Source organism: Pelodiscus sinensis, chromosome 2 (genome assembly GCF_052426305.1).
Source record: "Pelodiscus sinensis isolate ZL-2025 chromosome 2, ASM5242630v1, whole genome shotgun sequence".
NCBI classification, from domain to species: domain Eukaryota; kingdom Metazoa; phylum Chordata; order Testudines; family Trionychidae; genus Pelodiscus; species Pelodiscus sinensis.
In genome coordinates this window covers 169,848,009-169,873,772 of record NC_143053.1, presented here as the reverse complement: position 1 = coordinate 169,873,772, position 25,764 = coordinate 169,848,009, and the positions used below count along the sequence as shown (strand labels likewise).

Here is a 25,764-nt window from a genome sequence, read left to right as displayed (position 1 = left end):
TTTTTTATTTGGTTTGAGCTCTGAGTATTTGGTCTAGGTGAGAGTTTAGCTCCTAGCTCTGACACGGACTCCTTATGTCACTCTAGGCAAAAGTCACTTAATCTCTCAGGGCCTCAGATTCCCATATGTAACCCGTATCTTGTTTAGATAGGCCTCAATTCAGGAAGTCAGTTAAACACATTCTTAAAACATTCCTGTTTATACTTGTCTTAATCAGGACCTTAAACAATGAGATTTTTGGACAAACATTTGTCTGTAACTAGGTATTTGTACAGTAGCTAGTGCCCTGGGGCCTTGATCCCAATTAGGGTGACCAGGTATCTATTTTTTTACTGGAATGTCTGGTCAAAAAGGGACCCTGGTGGCTCTGATCAGCACTCCCAACTGGGCTGTTAAAAGTCCAGTTGGAGGTATAGCTTGGCCCATGGGCTAAGGCACGATCCCTACTTGCACTGGCTCTGTGTGGCTCTAAGAAGTAGCCTTGTGCCTGGAAGCAGAGGCATGGTCAGGGAGGTACTGTGCGCTGCCCACATCCCAAGTGCCAGTTCCACAGCCTTTGTGGAGACTCCCCAGATACTAATGTGACAGGGAGTATAAAAGTCACACCAAGACAGAAGGGGTTAAAGAACAGCTCTGGGCCCTGATAACTCCACCCAGCCGCACCTAGAGAGCATGCTTCACATGGAGGTGGACATTAAAAAGAAGCCAGACTGCTCAGAAAGAGGCTGCCAAGGCAGGGAGAAGGTCCTGCCCTGTGAGCTCCTGATAAGAATTGCTGCAAAGCAGCTACTCTGGGCAAAGAGGAGCTTGTCTGCTTGGACTGAAGAGGCAGTTAGTACCTTTTCTTCATTACCTGTTGCTACAGATGGCAGAGCTTAAATAATCAAGTGAAGGGATAGGAAGTGGCTGAGGGAGGGCAGCCTGAGGTTCTTTTGGGTGCTGGATCGTTGGTAACCTTCACAGGGCCCTTAGCCCAGTGGGGTGAGACCTCGGCTGCCTTCCCAATCCCTCTCTGCATGAAGGAGGAACTGATTCCCTAACCATTAAGTCAGACCTCCATCAAGCACCAATCATCACAATCCGTTTATCATCACAGTAACCTCCATTACAAGTCCCATGGAGGGCTGTAGTTCCCTTGGTATGGTAGATACCTTAATATGGGTCAAAGGCAGGGTTTGTTAGAAGGAGCCTCTGGCAAAGCACCTATGTGTTCCTTTCTTGTTTCTGCGAAAATTAGCATTGAAGTCTAGAACATTTAAAATGCTGCTGAGCGCTCAGAACCCTGAACAAATTCACCTCCTCCTCACCCTGGCAACCATCCCATACCCGACACCATGAAATATGTTGGTCAACAACATGTCAACAAACAAAGTGAGTGTCAAAGGGAGCCCTGAAGATCAGTCGGGATTATATTGGTTTTTAACATTGATTCAGAGACATGTGTTAGCATACACAGTGCTACTTTGGATTTTCTCTCCTGGCTGGCTGCCAGATTCATTCCCAGGCACCGTGTTTCATACTCTGCCAACCTGAGTAAACAATGACTTTTGTTTCTGGAGTAACCATTTCTCCTCGCTATTGGTTAAACTTCACCCCAGAATCTTGTAGCTATTTGAAGTGAGGCACAGCATATCTGTATTTCTGTGCTCTTCGCAACAAAAGGATGTTGCATTAGAGCAGGGATGGGCAATCATTTTTGACCAGGGGCCACTTCAGAAATTTTTGAAGTGACACTGGGCCACCTCACAGGGGGCAGGGCTTCAGATGGAAGGAACAAGGCCAGGATACTTCCTTGCTTCCCCACCCACTGACCCTGATTGGTCTGGAGGTGGGGGAGCATGCAAAGTCTTTGCCCCCCCTCCCGAGAGAACTGCCAGCTGTCCTGAACAGCTGGCAGTTCCTTCTAGGTACCCATGCCCCTGGCAGTGGGAGGAGACTTTCGTGCTTCTCCTCCCCCTGCCTCCAGGCCAATCAGGACTTGGGGGAAGAGGTAGAACACAAACTCTCCTCCCACCCTGCCAGGAGTGCATGGGCAGAGCAGAGGCAAGCCAGGAGATTTTGTGCACTTCCTTCAACCCCCAGGCTCTGATTGGCCTGGGGGCGGGGTGGTGGCAGGGCCTCTGCAGACAGATCAACTCTCTTGGCAGGCTAGATATGGCCCACAGAGTCCCTTTTGCCTACTCCTGCATTAGAGAAGTAGTTTAGTTCAAAAGCTTCAGTTGGTAGAAATTTAGGCCCACCCACAAGCTATTCCACTCCTTATGACATATGCTTGTGAATCTGAAGGCAGTCCCAAATACAAAATCAGCAGGTGAAGTACTTTGCAAAAATGGAAAAGGTGTTAGGGCCTCAAAGTGCAGCTGCTTTAATGACATTGTAACGTTAAAGTTAGACTCTGCTGTCTTCAAAGGAATGGTCTGGTTTGTGTTGAGCCTAAGTAATTTGTTTTTGGTTGCCAGCACCGCACGTCACAGGATCGTGTGCATAGCCATTACAAGTACAGTGCACAGTACTGTATTGTGAATACAAATAAATGCATGCTTTGGAGCAATAGAGGCCAGAAAATCTCTGATTTTCTTACCAAATTGCCAGGCATTTAAATCGAATTATGTGCAATATGATATGCAGTAAGGGCTGTATTCAACTCTCACTTAAGCCCTAATCTAGCAAAGCACTTAAGCATATTCTTAACTTTAAGCATGTGATTAGTCTCATTGGAGTCAATGAGATTACATGCATGCTTAAAGTTAAATACGTGCTTTAAATGCTTTGCTGGACTGGGGCCTCAAGCCCCATTCCTGCAAGGTAGCAGGTGGAAAAACTAGTGCTGTAAACTCCCAGTAGAGCCAGAAAGAGTTGAGGATATTCAGAGCTTTCCAGAATTTGGTCCATTAGGATACACCATGGAAACTCTGTTATCTTCTGTAGGGTTCGTGGATGCAAATGAATGGCAGAATTTAGTGCATTGTGTCTCAATTGAAAAGAAAAATCTGAGATGTGTATACATTATAGCAACTGCAGTTGGCATTTCCAGTTGAACAAATACTTGTCCAAAACTTTTTTATGGGACAAAGTAGTTTCAATTTTCTATTAAAATATCTCTTGTTCCTTTTGTGAAGTAGACTGTGGTAATGTTTAGGTACTTATTTAACCATATATCAACAAGCTGAAGTCCGTGAGGAATATAGCTGAGGAAAGGAAATGCAACATTTTTCGGGGAGGTAGGGACTTAATTCACAAAATATTCACACTGTAGGTAATTAACATAAATCTTAGGAATCCTGTCCCTTGTTAAATACACAACCATCATTTATTATTGTTGTTTCTTACTTTATAGGATAGAAAATAGCCCAGCTTGATGTCTTAGTTGGTAACAGCACAGCATCCTTGCAGAGAGATAGCCTCAATTCTTTTTTTCATGACAGGCCCAGGCAGCATGATAGACTGCCAGCATGAGACAGAGAGGGGATGTGGAGGGCTGGTTGGCTCAATGGTAAGAGTGCCTGAAATCACTGGGGATACTTCTGAGAAAGGGGAGTAGTGGAAGAATGTGCTTGTGGGTAATTTAAAGGCAAGGCTATTGTGAATATTTCTGGGGTAAGGCTTGGGCAATGCACTGCTCCTGACTTCCCCTGGCTGCCAGAATCCAGCCGGATGGGGAACCATGGGGGAGATGTACTTTCACACTACACACACACACACACACAGACACACACCCACACACACACACACACATTCTCTCTCTCTCTCTCTCTCTCTCTCTCCCCTCCCCCGCCCCCGCGTACAGGCCTGCATACAGTTGCAGTGGTTTAGCTATATCAGTGCAACATCACACCTTTAGTTTGCACCAGGCTTGCTTAGTAATATGCTCCCTGCCCTTGCACTAATAATGCCTATCTGATGCAGCTGAACCTCTGTCAGGCCCACCCAAAGAGTTTGCAGGGCCCAAGGCGGCAGGCTGAGGTTGGCTGCGCCATGTGGCTGGGTGGCTCCCAGCCAGTGCCATGAGTGAGTGGCCGAGTGGGCAGGCACTAGGCCCAAGCACAGGCCCGCGAATGCACAGGGCCCAAGGCAACTGCCCTGCTCACCTTGCCCTAAGGCCAGGCCTGGCCTCTATTGCTGGACTGTGTTTTATTCATTGCCCCTTTTCAGTCTATACAGTCTGTTCTCCTATGTGCAAAAAAGAGAGAAGAGATCAGAAGCAGCACAGTAGGAAAGACCCAGCAGCATCTTGCTCGGCACTGCTAATGTCACATGTAGCATCTGGTTGGGATGTATATTACTGGGTAGAAATGTGGGGATTGAGGCAGTGTATTGTGACATGTGATACCTGAGGGTATGTCTACACTACCCCGCTAGTTCGAACTAGCGGGGTAATGTAGGCATACCGCACTTGCAAATGAAGCCCGGGAAATTCAAATCCCAGGCTTCATTTGCAAGTGCGGTATGCCTACATTACCCTCCTAGTTTGAACTAGGAGGGTAGTGTAGACATACCCTGAGTCCTTTTACACATACAGGTTATAGAAAGTTTCCTCATATTGCTTCTGAGTTGTACTGACCTGAGGGCCTGTAATAGGAGGAACAGAGATTTTGCTTGATGCCCTCAAATCTGAAAGCTACCCATCACTCTCCCTGTGCAGAAAGTCCTAAATAGAGAAGAATCACTATAGAGATGTGAAGGAGACAGGCTCTGGAAAAGTCATGCACCTGATTGTATCCTTCCGGTCAATTGATGTTGTATGTTTCCCTCTGTGTCTAATCCGCAGGAGACAGGAGTCTCTTATTTGCCCCTCATTACTGAGCTTTGCTCTTTGGTTCAGACCCTTTGCACTTCTTCCCCAATACAGAGTCTAGAAATTTCAGTTGAGAATTTCCCTTGAATATTCCTCTTATTGATCTCCCTGATGTGAGGTACAGGAGATATCATGGCTGTTTGGCAGTCCTTAGTGGCACAATGCCTCTTGAAAGCCATTACAAGCTGGTGCAAGCTGGAGAAGCCCCAAGGTTGTTTTGACTTGCCTTCTGGACCAGGCTTGAGGTGCTCCCAGGATGGTGGGGAAGGGAGAGAGGAGGGAGTGTATGCAAGTGGCAAACCATGTTTGTGTCCTCAGATCTGGCCCATGGTCACATGAATACTATAGCTTTGTAACCTTTCTTTCTTATTGAAACAAACAAAGACATTATTCCACCCTAGGGAATAATAGCAAATCAAACTTTTGCCTGAATTACAGATGTTCAAAACACACCCACACCTGACCTGTAAAATATAAACAGCCAAAGAGATTTTAAAACACAAAGCATCTTAAACTCAAACTTTGTACACCTACTATTGCCCCACAATGAACTTTCCCAAGAAAAGCTATAAACCCACTGAAAATTGGATTTATAGTGGCTATGCTATTACACATTTAGCTTTAGTTATGCAAGCAGTTCAGGTATAATCTTAGTACAAGATCGCTGAAAATTGCTAGCACAATTTAAAATTGTTAATACAATGGAAGGGACTTCAGGGTTTGGAGGGTGGGGGGAGGGGAATATGTCTTTGCATGATTTTCAGCACACTCTTGGCCTTGCTCAGAAGGGATAAAATTGTATGACATTAGGAAGAAAACTACCACACCACAGCCTGTAGTTATTGTTTCATTGAATGTGTATGCAGCTGCCAGATTGATCCATTTCTAGACAAAGATCATTATATATAGTTTTATAAAGAAAATGTAATGCTTTCTTTTAAGTTGGCCTCTCTGATAGATGTTGTTGTGCTGTATCTTATTGAATTATATTTCATAACACTGTTGAAATATTAAGATATGTGTTGTGTTCATGGTAAATACAATTGAAGAGAGTGCATATGATACAGAACTAGCAAATGCCACCTGATTATTTTATTTTGTTGTGGAAGAGGAGTGTCTGGAAAATGAATTGTACCTCAGGAGTTAAATTCTGCCCTCTGTTACATCTATCAAATTATGAGCAGAATCTGGCCTGCTATCTCAAGTGACAAGTAAGCATGTTGAAAACTGCATAATGAAAACAACAACTTTGGTGGCTGGATCTTATCATCCCAGTAATTTGATTTCCTGACCTAGTAACATTTTAATGCTTGGATATTTTTATTCTTAGCACAGAATGCATGCTCTGAGAAATGTGGATTGAACTGGTAATTTATGCATTTTGATTTGGGGATTTTTTTTAAACTGGTAAAATTGTTAATTGATCAAGGAATGCCTCTCAGGACTCACTCTGCCTACTTTTCACATCTTGAGTATCCTTTAAATCATTTTTCTACTTTCTATTCAAGCAGTCTATTAAGAGGAAATGTACTCTTTAAAAGAAAAGGAGGCCAGTTGTGTTAGCAGGCAGGTAGAAAGCAGAAATGTACTAAAGTCTAACTCGTTCTGAACGGATGAATCTCAGATGTTGCACTGTAAATGTAAAAAAGCATATACATGAAGAAGGGCCCATGAAGTTGAGCTAATAGACCACCACATTCCTTTGATGCAGTCTCTCCTTACAGACTTTTGTTTAGAACAGCCTCAGTGCACACCTAGTATACTAAAATATTATAATGTTTTGCTAAAGGGGAAGGTGGGGGATGGGTTGAGCAGTCCTTTCTTCCACTACTTAAAAGCATAGGACCCAGATCATTTGACTAGTGTCTTATTCTGGGTCTGAGCCAAAGCTTATTTTACTCATTGGGATTATTGCCATTTGCTTCAATGGGGTTTGGATTAGATCCTCTGTGAGCAGGCACACTGGTTCCAGTTGGACAGCTTGCACTTCAAGATGCTTCTTAACAGGAATGAGTAGAATAGTGTAACCCACCTGTGACCCTGGATAAAACTGAGCAAAGGGAGGGGTTGGGACTATCATAGACACTGTCTCTGCCTGAACATTACTGTCCTCTGTAGTTACCCTGACCTCCACAGGATTTCTTCACTGACGTATTAGTCATCTTTGCCAACTCCCAGAACCCATCCATCAAAGTCAGGGCAGCTGACAGAATTGCCAGGCCCACAGATAAGACAGTGTGTGGGGAGGGAAGGTACAGGTCCAACACTGTGGGAAGCCCCCCTCAGCACTGCCCATATCACATTGCCCCCGCCCCCACCAGCCCTGAGAGCTGTCCGGAGAATGCCATGTGTGGCTCCATTGGTGATTTAAAGGATCTGGGGCGTTGGCTGCCACTACTGTCACTATAGTAGCTGAGAGCCCTAGGCCTATAGGAAGTCCTGATCAAAGGGCATGATGCTATACTGTAGAAAGATTGCCACTTTCAGTTGAACCTATTCCTGGAGGTTTTATCGTATTACATTGTCTTTAATTAAATTCTGATCTTTAATTCCTCAACACACCAGAACAACCTGGGTTAGCAATCCCAGTTGAGAGGTTTCAAGGCTTTTCCTATGGGAGGGTCTAATCTTCTCCACTATGCTTAATTTGCATGACTGTGGAGGGAAAAGGAGCTCAACAATGTGAACAAAGCCTTAAATAAGTATTTCGAATCTAGCTTTCCTGTATTGTGACCATGTTACTGGTAAAATGCAATTTTAAAAAGTGAGCGTGGTTTATTCCTTATATAAGCCAAAAAAAAAAGCATTAATGGAAGGTTAAGGCCATCAATGTTTCACTTACATTTGAAACCACATTTTTCTTTATTTTTTCTGTGATTGATATACAGGCAGTCCCCGGGTTACGTACAAGATAGGGACTATAGGTTTGTTCTTAAGTTGAATTTGTACGTAACTCGGAACTGGCTCCAGATTCAGCCGCTGTTGAAACTGATCAGTGGCTGATTCCAGGAAGCTGGGGGCAGAGCAACTCTGCCTCCGGCTTCCTATAGTCAGCCCCTGGTCAGTTTCAGCAGCAGCGGCTGAATCTGGAGCCAGTTCCGAGTTACGTACAAATTCAACTTAAGAACAAACCTATAGTCCCTATCTTGTACGTAACCCGGGGACTGCCTGTATATCAATCACAGAAAAAATAAAGAAAAATGTGGACCAACCCGGCAGCACCCCAGCTGCTCTACCCCAGGCGTCCACAACAAAAGCCTGGTCTGCTGGGGGGGGGGCGCACTAGCTGCGCCCCCCTCCCCAGCAGACCAGGGAGACCTGGAGCAAAGCCGCGCCTCCAAGGCTTTGCTCCGGGTGTCCCTGGTCCGCTGGGGGTGGGTCCCCAGCAGACCAGGACACCCAGAGCAAAGCCGCAGAGGCGGGGGGTCCTGCGTCTCCAAGGCTTTACTCCGGAACAAAGCCGCAGAGGCGCGGGACCCCGCCGCCTCTCTGGCTTTGCTCAGGGTGTCCCTGGTCTGCTGGGGATTCCCCCAGCAGACCAGGGACGCCCGGAGCAGCTTTTCTCGCCCCGGAGGATGCGGTGGCGGGACCACTGCGCGTCTGGGTGGTCCCACCGCCCGCGAATTCCGGGGCGAGAAAAGCCCCGTTCGTAAGTGCGGATCCGACATAAGTCGGATCCGCGTAACTCAGGGACTGCCAGTAATTTTTACAGTTCTTTTCTCACTGGACTATGTCACCCTCAAATTACAAGGGTTTTAAGAGTTATATTGCAGATCAATTTAATTCCTTAGACATAGGTCAGTGGTACAGTATCTGTAGTGGTATTTAAGAGAAGTCTGGGGGGGTACAGCAACACAACTGAAATTTGGAAGAAAACTGAATTTTTGTTTTAATTTTTACAGTGCTTTTTTATTTTTGTACACCCAAAAATGTCATCGTCCACCCAGCTACGATTAAGTTGTTTAAACAAATGTGTTGCAATGGCAGAAAAAAAAACTGTGTGTCTGAAAACTGTAGGTACTGGGGGTACTTTTATAATTTTTTTTTAAAAGGGGTACTTTATAAAAAAAAGGTTGAGAAACACTGGCATAGGTGATAGACTGAGGGGTGCTCCTGCTCCTCTGGCTTGCAGTGGTTTCCATCATATACAGGGTTTATAGTTCAGTTCAATGGCTCTCAGCATCCCCACTATACAAATTGTTCCAACATGTCTATCTTGAAGACTAGATTGCTGTTGCCTCTGATGCAGCTGTAGAGTGGCAGGGAGGGAGTGAGGAGCCTTCTTCACCCCTTTCGCTGCCTCGGTAAGAGCTGGCTAGAATTCCAGCCTCTACATTGCATGGTGCTGTGAGACACCTTCCAAGACCAGCTCCCCAGGAAGGAGTGAGAGCAACAGACAGAGCAAGGGGTTTATTTCCACAAATGTCCTATTTTCAGAAAAGTTCCCAAACTGCCAGAACAGCCTGGTTTCCCCTATTCAAAATGAAGAGTTCCATGTTTCAGTTTGGAATTTAATTTCTAGTTTTAAAAATATCAATATTACAGTGACGCATCTCAGAATTACTAGGGGAAAAAAGTGTGGTTGATCGGAACTGAATCTTTGTTTAAATTTATTTTAAGTTCACAACATTTTTCAAGATTTCAACATTTTTGTCTTAGCTCAAGAGTCAAAACCTCAAAGATTTTTGCAGGTCAGGAAAACCATTTTCCACCCAATTCTGCTCTTATAGAGAAAGGGCCTATCACCATTTACCTGAGAAGCATTATGTATGCAAGTGATCTCATTATTTCCATTGGCCTACTTGCATGAGTAAACTTACTTACCAGGACAGTTTCCAAAATCAAGCCAAAAACTAGACTTTGTTCCTCTTTACCAGAGAATAAGAGAAAACAACTACTATCTGTGTCAATCCTTTTCTTTAAAGAGACTTCCTAAAGGAATCCCAATGCTTGTCAACTGACTTCATGCTGTCATGTTTTAAAAGCCTCTTCCAACTTTATAGATTTGCACTAAATATTGATATTAGTCCCACAATGAGCTGTGAAGTCTGGGTCCTGAGCCAGTTTTCCTACCTGGGAAAGAATTAGAGGATGATGATAGTACAACATCGGGTGCCAGTGCCATCCCATCGATAACCCTTGGGTTTCCGCTGCCATGCAGTTGTTGGCAAAGAAGGATAGAGTGGTATCCTAGAGTCAAGCAGTCCTGTTGCCCCTGAACTGTTAAATGGCATTCAAGAACAAATTGACCCAAAAGGTAACTGCAAAGTTACAACATGTGCGATCAATGAACCAAGTGCAGCATCAGAATAAGAAGACATCCATCAATATCGGGTCATACATTCAACCAGCAAAGGAGTGTGCATGGAGAAAATGCTGCATCTCTAAGTGTAAGTCAGGCTGCGACTGTGTGTTTTAGTTTGAAAAGGACTGCTCAAATTTATGGCTGCAATGAGTAAACCATCTTTAGATCTTAGATCTCATTATATTTATTCTTCATGGCATGCATATAATATTTTTGAATTGATAGTTAGCTTTTGTGGGCATATTTCTGTTCTTTATAGACACGGAAAGATGCCTTTTGAGCTATCCCAGTGTTTTCACAGTTAGGGGATACAGCAGATCCAGAATGAAAACCTATGAGAAAACTTAACTAATGGAGTAAAATTTAGTACACTTGCCCTACAGTTTGTTTTTAAATCACAGCAGCTTTGCTGTTTACATTTTTTCCCCCGGAGTACTAAAAATCAAGTTGATCAAGTTATGGACTTAATCACATAACAAAATTGGATAGTAATTTCCTAATTCATATACTCTTAAAAGGAACCAATAATCTTAAACAAATATTTTCATTAAAAATAAAACCACCTAGCTTGGTATTTGACACCAGGCCCGTCTCATGCACCTCCTGCCTTCTAGAACAATTCCACTGGGGAAAAAAATAGAACTATTGTCTTTACTAGGGCCTAAAGAATCTGGCCCTTTTGTTAAGTTTCCACTCAAAACAAATTTTACAGTCAAGATGTAAACTTCCAAAAATGGGGTTTATAATGGAAATGCTGACACAGCCTTACCCACAGAGGCGTGAGCTGCACGGTGCTATAATCCAGCAGTGCTGTTTTGACAGTAGTTATACAATAATGCAATACAGGTCTGAAGCACTTTTAGCTAAGTGTATCAATATGGACCTAATTTACTTACTACTTCATGGAGTTATTCATATTAAAAATATATTGTGCTCTGATACATAAATAGAGACATTTTCTCTCCTGTTTACTTATATAAGACATATACCTGTGAAGTTACACAGCAAATAGGAAGAGTGTTAAATTGCTGAGGTGGGTTTCTTAAGACTTTTTTGCAGGCCGCCTTTTACTAACCAATGCCATAAGAGCTATATATCCTTCAGAGTGTTAGTATGTAACCAAAACAAACAGAGGACATAGGAAAGGTGGAGAAAAGTTAGATATATAAGCAAGAAAAAGTGAGTTATTGATTTTATTGACTGGCCTGTTAACTTCTGACATTGCAATAAAGCCTTATTTATTTGTATACAGAAGACTCAATTACATAGATACATATCATTTTAACAACTGGGTTATTTACAGAAGAATTGCAGCTTCATAAATAAAATAGACCTGCATTTCTCAAGCTGTTGTTTATCCATTGTTACCATATAGGGAACTGTGATGTTCACAAATACTCTTTAGAGATAAGTAATTAGAATAGCATTACATGAAAGCAAATATTGTAACAGTGCAAAGGGAGTATTTGCTGCATACACTAAAACCTACAATGAATGTTCTATATGACAAACAAAATGAAATCTTCAGTAATATTGCATCCTGTTTACCTTTTGTCTGAGGGAATTTATAAAAAGAGTGTTAATTGTACGCAATATATGCAATGATTGTTTGGGGTAGGGTTCTAGGACTTGTTTTCCATACTATTTTAATTGAAACGATCTTTAGCATGATTATAACTCATGTAACTTCTCATTTTTATTTTTTAATCTGTCTGGCTTGAATCTAAACTTTTTTTTGTTGAGGCTTAATCCAGCGAATAAGGTACTATTTATCTCTGTTGCCGTAGCACTTTTCTAGTATCTAAGGTATGTCCACACTTGCATCCTAGTTCAAACTAGGGATGCAAATATAGGCGACTGAAATTGCTAATGAAGTGGGGATTTAAATATCCCGTGCTTCATTAGCATAATCTTGCCCACATGCTATTCCGATTGCCAGCTGATTCGAACCAGGAAGTGCGCTCCAGGCCGCGTTAGTTCAAATCAAACCCCTTAGTTCGAACTAACGTTACTCCTCAAAAAAATGAGGAGTATTTAAATATTTAAATTCCCACGTCATTAGCAATTTCGGTCGCCTACATTTGCATCCCTAGTTTGAACTAGGGTGCAAGTGTAGACGTACCCTAAGGGAAAATGTTTCACTGACCTTATAATGTAACTGGCAGACTGGATAACTTCTAATAGAATGATTTGTTAGTGACCAGAAGTTGCTAGTGGCTTAAGATTGATGGTAACCAGAGATTTTCTGTTGCCTTTTTTAAACAAACCATGAAAACACCATTATGACTGTCATAGCCTGGATAGAAAGAATTAAACAGACACTAGCTAGCCTGCTGATCACATGAGAAGGTGAGCAGAATTTAGCTGTGCTTCAAGGATGCTGCAGTGTGGAGAATTGGGAGAATGGTGGGGAAGCACACATTTGTAGCTGCCTGTTCTTCAATCAGTTTGTAGATTCAGGCCTGGGAGCTGTCAATTTTAGCATCTTTCATAGGCACTATATTCCCCCAAATTGTGAAGTTACTTAACAAGTACATAAAAATGTAGGGCCAGGTCCTCCTCCCCACTAAGTCTCCTTTGTGCAGTGTTGATGCAAAGAGGACATAAAGTTGTCGTAAGTTGGAAGTTGAGGCTTCCTTCAATACAGGGGAATCCTGGCCTGCCTGGCATTAAAGTCCAGGGTGAGGAGACTCCGTGCCACCTCCCCTTACCACGTAGCATGGGGACTATATTGAGGAAGAAGAGGGGTGCTGTTGGACCTGCCTGGTCTAGCGTAGGCTAAGCCTAAGTGTCAAGCCCAAGGTCACACAGGAAGTCTGTGGTAGAATTGAAAATTAGACCTCAGTTTTCTGATGCATGGAAGAGCACCGTCACCACTGGGCCATGCTTCTCTTAGTGTTGACCATTACAAGCTGTAGAACATGAGCCGAATCTTGAGACTACTCAAAACTATGCCACATCAGCCTCCATGTAACCACGTGACCAGGGAGGGTAAGAAGGGTGGCAGAAAGGTGATGGAAAGCATTTTTGCTTCCCATTTCAGGTGTGCCAAGCAATGTTCTGGCATATCTGAAGATCTGACCTCTTAATTTCTCTGAATAGAGGGATAAGGTACATTGATTCGCTTTCTTCTAAAAATTATATGTTGTACAAGTTCAGATTATACAGTAATTATCACGCTATAGAATAGAAAAAAAGAGTATCAGCTTTGAAATCAGATTTTCTAATGTATGTGTACAAGGAAGTTATTTTTTTTTTTTTGCCCAACTTCACATTATGTTTAGTAGGCACGTATGCACAGTCTGAGATCTGACATAATCCTCAAAATAAATAATATGACAAATGGAAGTTGATGCTGGTTTTGTGTTGCTGTGTAATGGAGTTAAAATAATGACAGGACAATAATATAATAGAATTCCATGAAGCCCTCACTCTACTTGACTCTAAGTGGAACTAAAATCTTCGAAATGAGAGGACAATAAAATAATGCTTTGTAAAAAGGATAAAAGAATAATGTTACCTAAGTCTATTAGTGACATAACACAGTATGAATGCACTTAAATTAATAGCATCTTTTACCAGTAGATATTTTTCAATTACTATAATGCTGAAAAAATAAACAGAACAGTAATATATAAAAAAGGGATATAAAAATCTGATCTCAGGCATTTTCATGGATTGGAAACTGTATATCAATGTAAATATTCCATAGCATTTAATCCCATTAGTAAGTATCCTGGTGCCCTCTCTCACTCTTTGAAGAAAGTTGCCTGTCACTTGGTATTTTGGCAAGGCTAGATTGTACATCTTCCCCCCCCCCCCCCCCCCCCCCCATATTTCCTGACTGCATAACATGTTGTTACAGAGGGGTCTTGCCATGACAAGCTGTTACTAACTGGGGGATCTTTGACTGTGATGCCACACGTTTCATGCATGGTTACTGTTGGAGAATGTGCTTTGCTTTCTGCAAAGCTTTTTAATCCTATGCAGTGCTCCCTAAATCCTGAATAATCCTCTAAGGAAGTTGTTGGGAGTTTTATCATTGGCTGAAGAGGACTCCAGATTGGGCCCAATTATGGGAATGATGTCAAAGATGTTTGTAGCTCACTTGCTTCTTTCATGTCTTTACCTCTCCCTCCTCCCCCATCATTTTAGGCATTTTGGTAGTGTATGAATAGGAAACACAACTGTATTTGTTCCCATACAGGCCTTTTGAGTGCAGCTCTTTAAATATCTTCCCCAGTTATTGAAGCACATAGGCTACCTGTTCTTTGGCTTTTTTAATATCTATAGCTGCTGGGTTTACAATGAGAATAAACAGGTCCTGCTGCATTTTTAACCTCAGTTCAACCAGACTGAAGCTTAGAGGATAAACCCAGCCTGCAAACCGAAGAGTCTTTAAAAAAGCAGATAAATTAGAACTATGTGCAAATTCCTCATGAAATCACATTGAATGTAATTGCTGCAATGGGTTTGGGACAGTAATAAACAGTCCCGAGTTAATTTGAGTCTGAGAATTACAAGACCTTGCGGCACTCACACAACAAGTTACTGCAGCCACTTTCATTTGAAATAATGGCTTATCCTGCTGTGACACATCATGAAATCTTGCTATGGGTAACAAACAGTTGAGCCTGCTCTATAGAGACAGGGAAGGTTTTAGAATTTTGTGGGTGGGAATCTTCAGTGGTGCATTTGTGACTATCTATTTCTAATGTAATCTTTCAGCTTGTAATTTAGACAGATCTGGGAGCACAGTTTCATGTTTACAGAGCTACTGCTGCTCCCCTGGCTCTGCGAGGCTCCTACAGTCTGCATCTCTGTGGGGCTGCTCTTTCAAGAGTCTCAATAAAGTCTGTACAATTGAACAACCTGTAATGAGACTCTTGATGGAGCAGCCCTGGAGGGCTGCTGAAAGGCCATAGCAAAGTGGGAGAAATTGTCAAAAACAATGCAGGGATGAAACCAGACTAGTGGACTCGGCAATGAGAGCCGCAGTTTCATAAGTCACCATGATCCCAGGTTAGGCCAGTCTTCTGGAAGTGAAGGGTCAATCAATTCGAAAAAGAAAAGGATATCACTCCCAAACAAAAGTAAATCTTTTAAAAGGCTTTAGAAGGTTTTCCAGAGCTTCTGATTTCTACTTCAAGCATATCTGAGAACTTTTTTTGCCATCTCTAATCTTTACTATAATCCTGAATAAATCACATTTTTTAAACCGAGTTCCTTTAAGTAGCTTTAGTGCTGAGTAGCAAAACACAGAGGGAGGTATAAGGTTGTGGCACCCCAGAGGAAATATACTGCCTCAGGTGTCATGCAAGGATTTGCCTGTTTTCTTCCAAAACAGCATGTGACTTCTGATGGAAAAGACAACAGGAATTACTGCTGCTACAGTCTGTTCCCTGTTCTGGAATCCTAGCCCAATAGCCGAATCATATTACCCATTTGTGCTCCATCTGCATGCCTAAACTGATGTTAAACACCGTATCTCTTTAACTTTCCTTAGCATAACAGGGATCTTGCACTCCAGATCTGATTACCTTCTGCAGGGAAGTGAGTCTGTAGGTATTGTAAATGAAAGTGCTTTTTTTGGATTTATGTGTTTATTACATCCTTTATTTGGAGATCCTCTACTAACTGAACCCCACCCACTTAGCTCCCTTAACTCATTCACCCAGGATTGGGAGGACTCTTGGGTTATATTATATTTTTGGAGCAACTTTTCTCTCTACACAATTATTTTCTTAAATTCCAAATAGGATATTGGAGCTCAGAATTTTATTTGCTAGCTTGAATGACACACCAGCTTGTGGCTCTCCCTTTGGGGAGTGAATCAGTCCTTGCAACTTCTGAAAACAAAATATCTAAATCAGGTGAAGCAGTAAAATAATCTTATACACACACATGCCTCAAAATACAAATGTTTACATAGACCAATTGTTGTATATCAAAGCAGTATAACGCCGGAAGCTAAACCAATAATGAGTATTTTGTACAAGTCCTGCCAGACAAATGGCAGTGCAGATCTGTATAATGTCGCACACCAGCATCCCGTCTGTTTTGTTTGGGTGAGCTAGAGGTAGGTTGGGAGCTTGCTATAGGGGGGAGCGGTGCTTCTGTCCTGTAGACCAACTAAATGCACACATATAAATGTCATAAACATCATAAGGAAGTGGAAGATGGCAATAAAAAAAGGCAAACAGTAGCACTTACTCCAAATAGATATGCTCTCTTTGGCATTTTGTAAGCTTGCAGGAATTGAAAGAAAAGGAAGTTTAATTTAAAGAAGTCTCCTGCCCTGCTTAGCTAGGGATCAGCTGCCCAACATGAAATAATAATGCATTCAACCGTCCATCTTCTAATAAGTAACCTTTATCATCATTGCATTCAGCAGCGCTAACAGCAAGCAGTGGGTATGAAATGTTGTATGAATTCAGGGAAAACTGATAGGATCTTTGTGACCTTAATGTGATTATCTTTGTGCTAATGCATACAGTAGAGAAGAAACCACAACACTCAATATGAAGGGTCCAATTCATAAAAAATGCATGTACCATTAACAGGGGATTTTTATGCACCATAGTTACAGGGTGAAAAAAAGTGGAATGAACCTATTTTGAATAAAGAACATGCTTTTGCAATTATATCCCCTACCCTTGTCATGCTTCTTTTCTCATGTGAAGCATGTCAAATGCAAAAATAATTGATATAGGGTCTAACAATAAAATGTGTGTTTATTTAATAAATGACTTCAATTACAGAAAGAAAGGGGAAGGAGGGAAACGGAGGGAATGAAAGGCGGGGAGAAGAGAGAGAATGATGTAGCCCCAAAGGATTGGTTCTTTGGGAGCCCACTATGCCACAATCCCATGGGTCAACTCTCTTTGGGTATGTCTACACTACCACCCTAGTTCGAACTAGAGTGGTAATGTAGGCAACCGGAGTTGCAAATGAAGCCCGGGATTTGAATTTCCCGGGCTTCATTTGCATAAAGCCGGGCGCCGCCATTTTTAAATGTCCGCTAGTGCGGACTCCGTGCCACACGGACTAGGCTTCCTAGTCCAAACTACCTAGTCCGTGCCACGTGGCTACACGTTGGTGTGTCATTCAAGCTAGCAAATAAAATTCTGAGTTCCAATATTCTGTTTGGAATTTAAGAAAATAATTGTGTAGAGAGAAAAGATGCTCCAAAAATATAATATAACCCAAGAGTCCTCCCAATCCTGGGTGAATGAGTTAAGGGAGCTAAGTGGGTGGGGTTCAGTTAGTAGAGGATCTCCAAAAAAAGGATGTAATAAACACATAAATCCAAAAAAAGCACTTTCATTTACAATGGCTACACGCGGCACGGACTAGGTAGTTTGGACTAGGAAGCCTAGTCCGTGCGGCACGGAGTCCGCACTAGCGGACATTTAAAAATGGTGGCGCCTGGCTTTATGCAAATGAAGCCCGGGAAATTCAAATCCCGGGCTTCATTTGCAACTCCGGTTGCCTACATTACCACCCTAGTTCAAACTAGGGTGGTAGTGTAGACATACCCTTTGTCTTCTGGACAGTCAAGTTTGGTAGACAGTATGGTAGACAATATGGTGGACACTGTACCATGAACAAAGGGCTAAATTGACCACATTTTGGGAGGGCACTAGGAAGTCTGGGATATGGGTGGCTGTCTTCTGGCCCACATAATGCAGTATAGTCTTTTGAGCCCCAGATTGGGACCCAGGGTTCAGCATTTCTAACCTGAGGTTACAAATAAGTGTAGACACTCAAGCTTTAGGTTAATAAAGCCATAATCTGCTAACTTGAGTTTTACTAACCGTGGGCTTACATTGCCATATAGACATACCCTATAGGATAGGGGTGGGCAATAATTTTCGTAGGGGAAAATTAAGGAATTTTGGTACAGGTCATGGGCCAGCTCCACCCTCTCCTTGCCAAGAAGGAGTGGTACCTGAGGCAAAAAGGGCGGGACTGTGGCTCTAAATAGCAGCAGCAACCCAGGTGACTCCCAGGCAATGTGGCAGCAGTGGGGCCAAGAGCTGTGAGTACTTTAAATAGCATCAATTTAAAGGGTTAACAGCTCCCAGAGCCATTGCTACCATGTTGCCTTGGAGCCGCGTGGGGTTACTATGACTATTTAAAAGGCTCACCGCTCCGGTCTCTACCTCTGGAGTGTCACAACTAGGAGCCACGAGCCACTTAAATAGGATCTACTGTCTGAGCCACCATCTGGAAATTCAGTGGCAGAGGCAGCAGAATATAAATAGAAAGCGGCCAGATGCAGTCCGTGGGCCAGATCGAAGTACAAGGCAGGCTGGATCTGGTCCCCTGACTGCATTTTGCCCAGCCATAAAATATTATCCATCACATGAATCTCGTTATCAACTAATATGCATTATCACAAGCTTCTCGGTGTCTTAGACCTAATTCAGCAAGGTTCACAGACATGTACCAAGCATGTGAGTAGTCTCATTGATTTCAGTGGGTTTTACTCAGATGTTCCAAATCAGGCATATACTTGCAGACCTTGCTGAACCGCAGCATTGCGAAGAACATGATGTCTGCCATAAAGAGCAGGAGGACAAAGTGAAGATCCCTGTCAGTCAGAGGCAATGTGGAATGTGGCAAGCTTAGAATCTATGGCCATCTGAAATTATGCATTATCTCCATTTCCATTTTTAAATGTAAGATTTAATTAATGAAATGTAAAATTCAGTGATAAAATGAGCACAGCAACCCCATGCTATTTATTTGGATATCTCATACAATTTATTTTTTGTTCAGTTTTTGAGATGCCAAAGACATTTGTGTTGACAGTGCCCAACTGCATCATAGATGTTTTCTGAGGTAAACTGGGAAAGAGGTAATTGGGATGTATGGGGCCTAGTGAGGTGTGGAAGGTAATCAGAGATTGTGCAATGAACACCTGAGTTGGATGTTCTAATAAAATGATCAGCAGTGAAACAGTTAAGAGTATTGGCATTTAAACGTCATTTTAGTTTTCATAGTTAACAAGCCACTGATAGGAATTGGGCAATTTGCACTCCTATTGTTTCAGGCTATCTGGAGACTCAGGAAGTAACACCACCAGTTCATATGTTTACAGGTTGTTTGGTATGTATACAATATTTTTCTATATCAAAGCTCAGAATCTGGTGCCCAATTTTGCAGCAAATCGTTAATTACAGAGAAAATGCTACGGAATCATGAAAGACAAAGAATCTTTGGTGTAGGCCAGCCCATGTGTGAGTCTGCTCTTGGTCAGGTTTATTACTGGCATTGTAGACATACAGTTTCTGGCCCCTAAATTAATTAGAAGCATTGCAGGTGTAAGCATATGACCTTCTGTGCATGATGAATTATACTAATTTAATTTCTCAGCCTGATTCCTCTTATAATTGTTACTAGTGGAAATCAGGAGTCCTTTAGAGTTACAGGGTGTTTTGTATTGATCATGTTGGTTAAGATTGCTATGTCTACATTGCCCCCTCTTGCACAAAAAAATATGCAAATGGGGCGAAGTGTGGAATATCCCTGCGCCTCATCTGCATAATTAATGAGGCTCTGTTTTTGCGCAAGAAGCTTTTGTGCAAGAGTAGTTCTTCCTCTTTTTTTCAGGAAGAACGGCCCTTGCACAATAGCGGTTTTTTGTGCAAAAGCCTCTTGCACAAAAACGGAGCCTCATTAATTATGAAAATGACTGGACATGGTGATATTCCATGTTTTGCCTCATTTGCATATTCTTTTTGCACAAGAAGTGGTAGTGTAGACATAGCCTTATAGTGTCACGTTTAAGCATAGATTATTTTTTGTTTTCATAGCTTTGTAAAATTATATTTTGTACGTGAGTATATTCAATCTCAGTGGAGGCAGTACTAAAGTTTATTAACTTTGAATATTTAAATACATCACATTAAATATTTCTAAAACATTTTTGTAAGGCGAAACAGAATGGTGAAGAAGAAGCAACCCTGCTTTTATCTTCTGATTGTAAGTCACATTGATTGTGAGAACCATTACAATTGATTACATGGCATTTTAGTATGTATAGTTGCTTGAAACACTAATTTCTTTATTTGCACTGTTATTCAGATGTAGCTGCCTTGTATGGTGAGGAAAAAATAACTTTTATTTTTAAAATATATTTGGCTCTGTTAGTGCAAAACTTTAATTGAATTATAAAAATTAGGCTTTGAAAAATCAACAAAGCCAAAGTTTTCAGAAAAGATGTTCCAGTGTGAAGTATGGATTGTTCAGTGGTTAGGGTTAGTCTGAGACGTGTTGGGTCTGGTTTCCTTGCTTTGCCATAGGTCAAGGACTTAGCCTTTCTCTGTCTCGGTTCCCCATCTCTGCCACGATGATAGCAGAACTTGCTTATCTCACAGGGCTGTTGTGAGGATAAATACATTTAAGACTGTGAGATACTCCAGTGCTAAAGTATTGGGGGGAAGAGGGAGGGCACATAAGACCTAATGTAGTAAACAGTCAAAGACCTGTCAGTCAGCAGGCCTTTGTTACTCTGATTGTGGAAGTCTCTCTCCACTGACACCTACCCTGACTTGGCTCCCCTTACTTTTCGAAAGCAGTTGAACAAGTTTTTATTTCAACAGCTTATTATTCATAATAATAGTAGCAATTAGTATTGCTCAGGGGCCCCAAATGAGATCATAACCCATAGACACTGGACAGACATAGCAAGACTCTCCCTGAAGTTCTCACAATCTAAATAGACAAGACATACAGGGAAGAGAACTGAAATTCCACATTCTCACACAGGATGTCCTTGACTGAATCAGGAATTGAAACCAGTCCCCTTGAGTACCACAAGAACATCCCTTTTATTACTACCATACTCAGCACTAGGCTAATTACCTTTCCCTTCCATCTGTCCCCTGTTCTCTGTGTTTTGTTTGGTATTTTAAGAGGGTTGTTTTACATTACGTTTCCATAATATTTACTGATTTTGTCAAGCACTCTACGCACCTTCACATGTTGGGGGGCTGCTTTAATAATTAATTTTGTATTAATAATAACATTTATTAATTATTAAAACCATGTCTAAGTTCACACTTGTGTCCTGGCAGCAGTTCCCCAGACTGTTAGCATAGCATTACTGAGCATGCTCTCTGAGCCTGCCTGTGAAAGCAGCTCCACTAGGAAACCTGTGCCCCTGCTCTCCTCCTGCGCACAAGATTATTTCTGTTTTCAAAATGGGGCACCACCCCCACCATTCCTACTCCCTCTCAATTCAAATGACACAGCTTCATGCAGTGTGGAGGAGACACACCACCCTTTATGAAGTGGGACAGGGTGATCATCCACTCACCTATAAGTGTAATTAGACCTGTAGGCTCAAAGACTACAAGAAGGGACCATGATGATCATCTAGTCTGACCTCCTGCAGATTGTGGAGGACACAACCTCCCCTAAACACCATGGGAAGAGGAAGTAGCTGACCCAATTGTTGTTATTTATTATTATTTAAGAATTTCAAAATTGTCAAAGGAAAAAGGTGAGGCCTAAAAATAATAATACCTAGCTCTGATCTAGAACTTTGCATCAATAGATTTCAAAGTGTTTTACAATGAAAGTCAGAATCATCATCTCCATTTAACAAATGGAGAAACAAAGACACGGGGCTGGGACATGACTTACCCAAGCCAACCTAGTGGCAGAGGCTGGAAGACTCACAGGCCAATACTTTATCCACTAGATTGCACAGCCTCCCCCATGTGAGAGGGATTACTTTGATCCCATTATCCCATAAATGGCTAGCAGGTCTGCCTCTTAACAATATATTTTTCTGTGGGAGCATTGAGTCTGTTCTGCCTGCAAATGGGGAGGGTTAGTAGCTTCCAAATGCAGACACATCCACTGCAAACACCAACCAGTGCTGCTCTCACACTGCTAACCATTTATGTTAGAGCCCCTTTCTATTCTTATATGGATTTCTGAGGTTTAATGCAGTGATATCCTTATGAAAGGACCTGTACAGTTGTGAAGTTGGTCTAACAAGAGGTAGTGGCATGAATCCAGACATTGGGAAAATGTAGTTAGAGTTTGGAAAACCTTTTTATAAATGAGGTCACTTAGCCAAGGTCCTATTTCCCTAGGGACATCACTACGCCAACAATAATAAAGAGTTCAAGAGCAGCTGAATTAAAAAACAGAGGGGAGAGTTATGGAGAAGACAATCCAGAGCTAGTGTGGAAGAAAAGGTTAGAAATATAGCTGCTAGATAATGACCTATGACTCACAAATGGCAAATATAGCACGAGGTGATCTCAGTACTTTGTTTTGTTAACTGAATTCTTCTAGCATGACAAACTCTGCCCTGCTAATTCAGGGAAATAATTCGAGTCCTGCATGGATACAAAATTGATATCCGCATTTGCATTTGCAAAAATGATCCATGGATGTCTGCAGTCACAGTCACGAATTATGCAGCACAAATTTGTATCTGCACCCCTCTCTGCAAAAATGAGCTGCAGATATCTGCATCCACATCTGCTGATGTAGACACCAACGTATATAAAGCAGATATACTGTAGGGAGGAAGGAATCACACAAAACCTTTTTGTGGCTCTCTTTTGCCTTCTGGATGTCTTTGCCAGGGCTGCTCACTGAAGATAATAGGTGGCAAACAGCAACTTCTGTTTGCTTGGGTGAAACAGTGGAACTTCCAGTCACCCTGAAATTCTTGCTCTGCCACATTTATTCACTGCTGAGCCAACAAGCTGTAGATTTCCCTCCTGACTTTGAAAGAAAACTTAAGTCTGGAGTGGCTGCTGCAGCAGAAAGATTAGAAGATGGGCCTATAAAACGAAATACACTACATGTGTATGAGAAAAATAGATATGGGCAGGAGGGGAAACATGCCTTTTTGATCCTGAAAAGACAGCATGCATAATTTCATACGGAGACTGTGTAAGACCTCATTCATACACATGAAATTGTATGCCATTTCAACGAGACTCCTAAACTGTGTCGAAAGTGAGCTGGAAGAAGCAAGCACAACATTGTTACACTGGAATAAAAACAGGTGCAGCATCTTAAATAAACAGCAACATAAAAAAATAAAATAAATTTGATTTTCTTTCTGCATTGCATTAATTGCAACTACATAATTAATTATAATTTAATAGCACTCTAGTATTGTCTTATTTGGTATGACACCTTTTGTACAAACTGTTTCTTACAGGATTAAATATTACAAATCACGTACAGTATAAATAACAGAAAATAGTGTTCACTAAATGAAAAATGTATTAAAACACAGGCTCACTTCATTGGGAACATTCATGAGAGTAAGTGATTTGGGATTAAGCCGTTAATTAATTAAAATAGGATCATATGCTAATAGACATCTGGTTGTTGCTTTGCATTTTCTCTGAAGCCTTTCCAGGCAAATTTAGTGACATGATACAATATTAAGAAATTTTTCAGTAGTGTAATCCAAGACAAAGCTCTAACTTCTTCAAGGCAGGCAAACAAAACCCGATATTTAATTTGAGTGTAGTGGGGGCTAATCAGGATCATGGGACCTGAGTCTTTGATGCGCACAGCTGTCATATGAAGATAAATAAAGAGCATGCTGATATGTGGAAATAAGCTAAGACAAAGTGGTGTTTATTCATAATGGATCTGATCCTGCAGGAGCTGTAGATGCAGGAGTCAAGTTGAAGGCAGTGTGAGTTTTGCCTGAGTGAGGACAGCAGGACTCAGCTTATTATGCATATAAAACAAGATTGTACACATTTCTACAGTATCATGTACATCTAGTTAAATTCTGTGCTTTCCAAATATCGCACATAATAAATCACACACAGAAAAATCTAGTGCCTAAGTCATTTCATGCACGTTATTAGGCAATTATTGGAGACTTGACCAATTACAGTAGGTCACCTTACCCTAGTTATTAAATGACAGTGGTCATTAAAATGCCAAACATAGTTTGACAGACTTCACTTGATAAAATGTCAAAACGTCTGTGTTTTTATTAGTTGCTTCCAAATCAATTTAGAAATTTCAATGGAATGTTTGTAAGTATTCCCAAAGCAATGTCCATTTCTGACTTTCTGTGTGCACACAAAAATATTACAAATTAATCAGATTTCTGCATAATGGCTCTGCACATTTATTGCCTAATCCCATTATAAAATGCTGTTATGATTGACACATTGTGGTAGAGATAGAAGTCAATTGAATAATATGTAGCAGTCAATTTTATTTGTACCTTAATGTGATGAAGTATTTTTTTTTTCACATTTCCATTATTTATAAGTCTGTCCCCTTGGAGAATATATAGAAGACTTTGTTTTAAATGAGCTGATACTACCTTCTTTAAAATTTATAAGTATGACCAGAATCATATCCTTTTTTTCTATCGCAGACCATGGCACACCAATAAACTGGTTCTGAATTGTCTTGCACTTGCTATTCATAGGACAAACATTGGAAAAGGGGATCTTGTTAAGGTTTACTTAGAATTGGATTTCAACCATCCATCAGAAAAAACAAAAGCTACTGTACAGAGCAGAAATCCTAAAATTGTAGCCAGGGATTTTCTTTATTTAAAACTAGTGCTCCATCTGCTGCATTTGCTACTTGCTGTCATTTCCTTCAGACACAGAAACAAAAAAATGGGCCTGATCCTGCAATCCTTCTGAAAAGAGTTGTGAATCAGTGGAAGTTCTGTCCTAGCAGGGACAGTAGGAATGGAACTTAAGTTTGAAAGTCGGTCGACCGTTGGTTACCGTTATTAGGGTGGTTTTCATATCTCTTCAGTGATCTGCAGCAAACTCTAGATAGTGCCATTCTGAAAAATGTTCTGTGCTCAGCTTGTTTAATTCAAGCAAGTAGTTAATGCTGGGGTTTGATTGTCTCACGTAGCACCGACATGCCTTGGTTATGATAAGCTCTGCTTTACTATGTACAATTAGTGCTGTTTAGAAACATGTTTGTGCTTAGATTTTGTAACACCTTGTATTCCAAGCAATACAGGTTTCTCTGCCGGGGGTGGAGGGGAGAAAGGGGAAAGGGGGAAGAGAGACTTATATTAAGGTACAAAGTAGATGAGACTTGATTGTATCCCAGATAATTTTTGCTTTGAGAAATTAGAATAGCTGTTGTTCACCTAAGCATAAAAAATGCAGTTGACATCCACGTGGCGTATTCATGTACTGTATGTAAATTGACGTATAGTGCAACCCATATTAGCTGAGTTGACGATAGCTTCAGTTTCACTGCTGTCAGATTTCTGTATCTCTCTGAATGAGCTGGCTGGCCTGAATGAACATTAGCATAATTTATGCAGCTGATAAGTGATGTGAGTGCTGTGTTATTGATAAACCACTTTAGCATATCATTTGCAGCTTGATGTTATGTGACATCACAGTAAGATGTAATGTGCTGGTCCCTGGGCTAGATATTAAGGTAGAGCTTCTCTTTGAATTCTAGGGGCCAGAGGAAACCCAGTGCTGTCTGATACGGGCACAGCTGACCAGCATCAGCCCACTCAGTCCCATCCAGCATTTCCTGTTGGGCCCCAGGTCAGTATCTTTCATTTAGCCTCATTAAAACTGCAGTTTGAGTAAAGTAATTAACGGTGAATGAAAGTCACCTGTATAATATGGAAAATATGGTGATAAATTATTGGCTAAAT

At 41.5% G+C, this 25,764-nt stretch overlaps 1 protein-coding gene across 2 annotated transcripts in view; it reads left to right on the top strand.

Annotated features, from left to right (window-relative positions):
* POU6F2 (POU class 6 homeobox 2) overlaps positions 1-25,764 on the top strand; it is a 402,341-nt gene that overhangs the window by 154,695 nt on the left and 221,882 nt on the right. For both annotated transcript variants that reach the window (XM_075921733.2, XM_075921734.2), the window contains exon 3: positions 25,560-25,651. In XM_075921733.2, the coding sequence (XP_075777848.2) occupies positions 25,560-25,651 (92 nt within the window). The remainder of the gene's footprint in view (positions 1-25,559; positions 25,652-25,764) is intronic.